Source organism: Solanum lycopersicum, chromosome 4 (genome assembly GCF_036512215.1).
Source record: "Solanum lycopersicum chromosome 4, SLM_r2.1".
NCBI classification, from domain to species: Eukaryota; Viridiplantae; Streptophyta; class Magnoliopsida; order Solanales; family Solanaceae; genus Solanum; species Solanum lycopersicum.
This window is the reverse complement of record NC_090803.1, coordinates 22,571,437-22,578,684: the sequence shown is the minus strand read 5'-3', so window position 1 is coordinate 22,578,684 and position 7,248 is coordinate 22,571,437. Positions and strand designations below refer to the sequence as shown.

The window sequence follows — 7,248 nt, the reverse complement described above, 5'->3', positions numbered from 1 at the left end:
TTTGGATGACTGAGTCAGTCTCTAAGTGGGAGAATTGTTAGGTTGTGGAGCCTGATTAATATATATAACTGTTTAAGCGGTTTAACAAAAAATATATATAACTATTTATTCTTTGTAACCAAAAATACTCTGATTCATTAAATATAAAATACCCCACCGCCGTGGAAGTTTACTCACGGGGTGTTACCACGAAATATTGGGTTTTCTCTTTGTCACTCTAGATCTCTCTTCTCTTTCTCTTGAAAGTTCTTCTGTTCTTCATTCATCAAGTGTGTATGCGTGAATTCGATCCTAACAACTTTCCCTGATGAGCATGCATTGGCAGCTTCTCAAGACTAGATTCCATGGTTCGCAGATTTTTTGAATTACTTGGCTAGTGATATTATCCCATTGGACTTGTCCTTTCATCAAAGGAAAATGTTCATGCATGATGTGAAAAAATTCTTTCGGGATGATCCGTATCTTTATAGCAGTTGTGCTGATGGTCTTATTTGGCGTTGTGTACCAAAAGTTGAGATGTTGAGAGTTTTGGAAGCATGCCACGCCTCGCCTGTGGGTGGGAATCATAGTGGTACGCATACAACCCATAAAATCTTGCAATGTCATTACTATTGGGAAACCATCCACCAAGATGCACATGAGTTCTCCAAGGCATGTGATGGTGCAAAAGAGATGGTGGTATTTCTAGAAGGCAAGGGCTCCCTTTAAATCCCATTCTTGTGATCGAATTGTTTAATGTGTGGGGCATTGACTTTATGGTCCCTTTTGTGAGTTCTTATGGGATGAAGTACATTCTTGTGGCGGTTTATTATGTGTCGAAATGGGTGGAATCCATAGCACTTGCAAATAATGAAGGGAAGAGTGTGACTGCGTTCTTGAAAAAGAATATATTTTCCAAATTTGGCACCCCAAGGGACATTATTAGTGATGGGGGATCCCACTTTTGAAACAAGTTTTTCAATGGATTGTTGGAGAAATGTGGGGTTCACCACAATGTGGCCACGCCATACCATCCTCAGACTAGTGGGCAAGTTAAGGTGTCAAACAGAGAAATCAAGAAGATTCTTGCAAAAATGGTGAATGCGAATAAAATGGATTGGTCAAGGAGTCTTGATAATTCTCTTTGGGCCTACCGGACAGCATATAAGACTCCCATATCTATGTTCCCATACCAACTTGTATATGGAAAAGCTTGTCACTTGCCGTTTGAGTTAGAGCATAAGGCCATGTGGGCAATGAAGAAACTGAAAATGGATTGGAATGAAGCTATGGAATGGAGGTTAAATGGGTTGAATGAGCTTGATGAATTTCACTTAAAGGCATATGAAAGTTCATCCCTCTACAAAGAAAAGGTGAAGAAGTACCATGACCAAAAGATTGAAAAGCGCGACTTTGTGGTTGGGGATTTGGTGCTTTTATTTATTCTAGGTTGCGCATGTTTCCGAGCAAACTCAAGTCCAAATGGACTGGTCCATTCTTGATCACCCAAGTTTTCCCTCATGGAGTGGTTGAGTTGGAGAATAAGGAGGGTGTAAGGTTCAAGGTAACCGGGAAACGAATCAAAATCTACCTTGGGCATGATGAAAAGGCGAATGAAGTGATCGAGGCATACCATCTTGATGAAGTCTGAGTAATCAAGAGTCCCGCATCATGCCGCGACGTTAAATAAAGCGCTGATTGGGAGGCAACACAATATTTATCCTCTAGCCAATAATAATTTTTTTTAGTGATTTTATAGGCGTAGTTGGATTATTTTTGTTTTTCTCACTTAATGTCACATATTATTTTTTTTTAAAAAAAGTGTTGGCTAGAGAGTATACTAGTGTCCGTGTCTAAAAAATGTCAAGAAAATACAAAAAAATTAGATTATTGGGTGTTCAATGTGCAGGGACCAAATCCCCAGAAATTTACAGAAAATTGGTCTGGTGCACCAATCGATGGACCTTGATCCTTTCAACGGACCGTTGGTAGGGTCCATAGATCCCATGTTTGTTTCTTTAATTTTTTCTAAGTTAGGTCACATTCGACGGAGCAGTCGACGGACCGTCGACTGACTTACTATCCATCGATGGGAAATCGTTGGCTCTTCCGACCAACTAACCCAACCCGACTCGACCGGCTATTATTAAAATTTTAAACTTTTCAGTTACCCGCCCTTTCAAAACCTTCCCCAAAACCGTTTCCCTCCTCATTTCCCTTCAACTTCCCCACTTCCTCACATATTAAATCCCATTTATATCAGTCATATTCTCCTCTTCCCCAAATCTCCACAAGTTTCCTAAATCCCTTCTCTTCCCCAATCTTCCATCTTTGCCTGTCTTCTTCCCGGTCGGTGTTCGAGGTCGCTCTTTGGTGTTTTGTACTTGAAAGAATTCATCCCTTCATTCCCTACACTAAAGTATACAGGTATGTCTTTCTAAACTCTTTTATTTACTCTCGTTACTTTACATGTTAAATTGCTGCAATACGATAGTGAGTCTTAAATTTGGGACACTGTTGCATGCTTAAAATCTTCAAACTGAATTCCTAGACCACCACCTCCATTTTCGCAAAGATTAGTGAAAAAGACCGAGAATGGTAAATACATTTATTACTATGATGAAACAACTTTCCATCAATGTCCCTTTGATCAAAACTCTTGAACAAATTCCCTCTATGCCAAGTTCATGAAAGATATGGTCACTAAGAAGAGATCAGTTATTTTGAGGATGATGATTGGATGCAACACTGTAGTGCTATTGCTACAAGGTCTCTTATTCAAAAGAAAGAAGATCTGGGTGCTTTCAATATTCCATGTACAATCGGGTTGTTACACTTTGCTAAAGCATTATGTGATCTTGGGGCAATCATAAATCTCATGTCTCTCTCTATTTACAAGAAGTTATGTTTGGATGACCCAAAACCCACTGCAATGCGTCTACTGATGGCCGATCGAACAGTGAAGAGGCCTATTGGGATACTTCGTGATGTGCTAGTAAAAGTGGAGTCATTTATTTTTCCAACCAATTTTGTGATTCTTGATTGTGAGGTGGACTTTGAGGTGTCTATTATTCTTGGGAGGTTGTTCCTTGCTACCGGTCATGCCTTAGTTGATATGGAGAAAGGACAGATGAAGTTTTGATTGAACAATGAAGAAGCGACTTTCAACATTTGTAGGTCAATGAGGAAGAATGGTGAGCTCCAATCGATATCGGCGATATCCTACAAGGTTGAGAGTTCGTCTGAGGTACAAATAAAAGAGCATATTGGTGTTGAGGTACTAGCGGCAGTGATCATCAATTTTGAGAATGACTGTATCGAAGAGTATAGGTCATTGGTTTCATCACTTGATCAAGGTGATGTTCGGTTCAAACCAGAGAAATTGGATTTAGATATGTAGCATCACGAGTCTTCATCCGCGAAATCATCTATTAACGAGGCTCCAAAATTGAATCTTAAGGCTCTACCACCATATCTGAGGTACGTATTCTTGGGGAAAGGTGACACTTTGCCGGTAATTATTGCATCCGATTTGAATATGCAACAAGTAGAGTGTTTGGTTGAAGTGTTGAAGAGGTTCAAATGAGCTATTGGGTGGACTATTATAGATATTTTTGGGATCCCTCCCAATATTTTTTCACATAAAATCCAACTCATGCCCGATCATAAGCCAGTATTGAGCACTAGAGACGTTTAAATCCACCTATGCAAGAGGTAGGGAAGAAAGAATATACAAGACATGATATAATTTTTTCTAGCTTTGGAGCTTTGTAAGAGTTGCCGTGGATACCGGAGAATTGTGGTTTATTCTTTCTTCTCCTTTATCGTTTATTTGTATTCATGATTAATAAAAATATAATTTTAACTTGTAGTTTTTTTTATTTCTTAGGATTAGTGTTAGATTTTTTATTATTATTATCATCGAGTCATCTAAGCCTATAGAAGAGTGTATCGAGAAGGAAAATTGTGTCTATATTTTTGAATTTATTATTTCAACATCGAAAAACTACATTCCTCACTTAGGATCCAAGAAGTGCATAATGCGATATTTGTTGTTTGGGATCTTTATTTTTGTACCACCACCCCTTGAACGTAATAAAAAAATTGACTCAAAATTGGGGTGCAATTCATATCTTCAAAGTGAAAGAAAAAATAGTAAAATAGATAGTGTTGTATCCGACCTAATTAGTAGTGTAACTTTTTTTTATTTTATATTACTATTATTTCTTATTTTATTTCATTAGTATCACTTTTTTTAATCTTGTTTTTGCATATTAGGGGAACTCTGAGTACCCAAACAAAAAAAAGGAGCATGTTTGAGCTTAAGTGTGGGGTGACGACCCTTGATATAAATTTAGAGAACGTGCTAATAGCTAGACTTAAAGGCCACAGGGAGTTTTCCTAACCCTTGTTTTATATTTTATTTAATGCTTTAGGGACATAAAATCTTTTTAAGTGCGGTGTGGAGGAATGAATTCCTAGTTTTTACTGTTTTACTGAGTTTTTGTTAGGATGGGTTCCTTGGCTTTTGTTTTCTGTTCTTTTCCTGAGGATAGTCCCTTTTGAACCGAGTGTATTTTATTTATTTATTTTAGGTAATTTTTTTAATTATTATTTTTGGAAAGAAAAAAACACCCTTTTGAGTTATATGATACTTACTTTTTGGGCCTAATTTTAAGTAGTACTTTCTTGTGAATGCTTGATTACTAGTGAAATTGCAAACCTTTTTGACATCTAGGTTCATGGTTGTAACCTTGTATATATCTTATTTGTTTTGTAGTTTATTATGATCCTTTCTCTATTAGAAGTAGAATTGATCCATCTTGATTGATACTTGTGTCATGTGTGGTGAGATTTTGTTTATTCCATGTTTTGCATCTCAGTCTAGAACTTGCCCTGCATGTTATTGAAGCGGAATAAAAAAGTGTTGCCTTGTTTAGGAGATTATAATAGACTTTCTTTGATTTGTCTTATAAATTTTAGCCTTTTTAGATATAATATCAATAGTTATCCATTTTGAGCTTGTATCCTTTTATTGGTACCCATATTTTTCCCTTGACTATTTTTGTTGAATCCCTAGTTTTTGCATCTTGCTTCCTTGATCATTAGCATAGACTTATTTTAATTATCAGTTATGAGAAAAAGGGATGGATGAGTGAAATGATAATCAATGATAGCTACAAAGTTCTTAAAAGTCCTCTTTGAAAGAATGTGAAAAAAATATATATAATTGAAATGTGAAATAAAAAAAAAAGAAATTACCTTGATGATGACCTGGTCCTTCCAAGGACATCGTGCACCTTGTTTATGTAAAATATGCAAGTCGAGGGTGGCTATTATGAAGGAAAAAAAAAAAAGAGAATAATGACTGAAACATTCTTGTGGTGATGAGAACTATTTGTGAAATAATTGTTGAAGAGAGGACTGAAAATAAAGAGAAGAAATATGGGTGATGAAGTCTAAAAATTGCAAGTGCTCAAGGAAGTGGAAGTCACTATTATATATATATATTTTTCTACCCATCCCCTAGCCTACATTACAATCCCGTTAAAGTTCTACTTGATTCTATTCAAGCATGCTTAATTAGTGGAGATGTACATAATGGGCAAACATATGGTTCTTTGTGCATACATGTGAATTTTATTTGTGAGTGTGAAAGTTGTTCTTCATATGAAGTCCTTAATTTATATTCAATCTTTTGAATTCAGTGTGTGGACTTTTTTATTTTGTGAGGGCACTTGTTTCATGTTAGATAGGTGATGTTATTAACTTTCTTTGATGAAAGTAGGTGAACGAACATAAATTTTATGAGTTCAAAGTCCTTCAAGTTAGGAGGTTAGAGGTTTGTTGTTCACTTAGATGTCTTGCATAATGATTGAGAAGTCTACTTGATATTTTAAAATGGGTATATGGCCTAATTGTTTGTATTAATAAAAGTGATAACATTGCTAGTATAATTATTTTTAGATGAGCTTTAATTCTTGCTCGAGGACGAACAAAAGTTTAAGTGTGGGGTGTTGATATGAGGCCAAAATACACATTTATATCATTATTTACCTCACATTTATTATTTATATATGTCCATTTTGAGCATAAATTTTATTGGTTGTGCTAAGTTGTGTATTTTATTTGTAGGATTTAATTGGTGGAAAAATGAAGAAATTTGAAGCTAAAACAAATTAAAAATAGAAGGTTGAATTGGGAAATCAAGCAGACAACTTAATGGATTAAAGTGAATAAAAAAATATAAGTGATATTGCTGCTGCGAATTGCAAAATAATTCATGAAAAAGTTGCAGCCTGCATTCCCTCAATGCACTGGTCAATTCGTTCATGCGGCACTACATGCGAAAAGAAAAGGAAAAAAAACATTCCAATTCTTTTTGGTTTTGGATTCCTAATTTGTTTGTACTCAATTATTTTATTTAGGGTTTTCTACAACTATAAATAAAAGGCATGAAAAATTATTATTGAGGAAGCGAAGAAAGAAGATACAAGACATAATATAAACTTTTTCTAGCTTTGGAGCTTTGTAAGAGCCTCCGTGGAGGCTGTAGAATTGTGGTTTATTCTTTCTTCTCCTTTATTATTTATTTGTATTCATGATTAATAAAAATATAATTTAGCTATTGTTTATAATTTTTTATGACTAACACAAACAAATTTAGTTTAATAAATTTTGATTGTGTTTTTGCGATAATCAGTAGCGAAGCTTAACAACTAGGTTTGTGGGAACCATGAGTGATTAACAATGTATGAATAGTAATTAAGAAATTTTCAAATAGGTTATTGCATGTATTGATAATTCTTTCGCTTAGAAGTCTTTTTAACGGTGGCCAACGTTAGAATTTGCGTTGTTGCTACTTGCCAGACTAAGGAGTAGTTAATAAGAAAAGAATTATCAACGTAGATTTAGTACATACTATCTAATAGGCTAATTTCAATTGGTGCGAAGTAGTAACTTAACCATACATTGAATATGATGCTTAATATGAGGAAAAGGTAAAGGTTTAGTAAATTATACACACATAGCCGGTCCAAGGTACGGGGTGAAATAAGATACATAACTTATCACTTTGCATGCATAACACTAGACAAGAATTGCTATTACTAAGATTACCGCGTTATGAGCTTACGGGGACCACATTCAAGAAAGGGTTTGAACACCCCATTCATAAAACTCATGAAAGTTATAGGCACTCATTATCAATCCGAACGACATAACTAAGAACTCATAATGCCCATAGCGGGTCCTAAATGCAATTTTTGG

General features: G+C 35.4%; 1 protein-coding gene across 1 annotated transcript; it reads left to right on the top strand.

The window, feature by feature from the left end:
* The first annotated feature begins 1,073 nt into the window (after positions 1–1,073).
* Positions 1,074–1,630, top strand: LOC138348014 (uncharacterized). Its single transcript, XM_069296617.1, has 2 exons — positions 1,074–1,279; positions 1,429–1,630. The coding sequence occupies exons 1-2, from the start codon at positions 1,074–1,076 to the stop codon at positions 1,628–1,630; spliced, it is 408 nt and encodes a 135-aa protein (XP_069152718.1).
* Positions 1,631–7,248: the final 5,618 nt, after the last annotated feature.

What these genes read in the sequence shown, in the direction of transcription:
- LOC138348014 (XM_069296617.1), top strand. Translation starts at nt 1,074, where the DNA reads ATGGTGAATGCGAATAAAATGGATTGGTCAAGGAGTCTTGATAATTCT. An exon ending in AATGAAGCTATGGAATGGAG is followed by an intron (nt 1,280 to 1,428) that starts GTTAAATGGGTT and finishes TATTTATTCTAG; the next exon opens with GTTGCGCATGTTTCCGAGCA.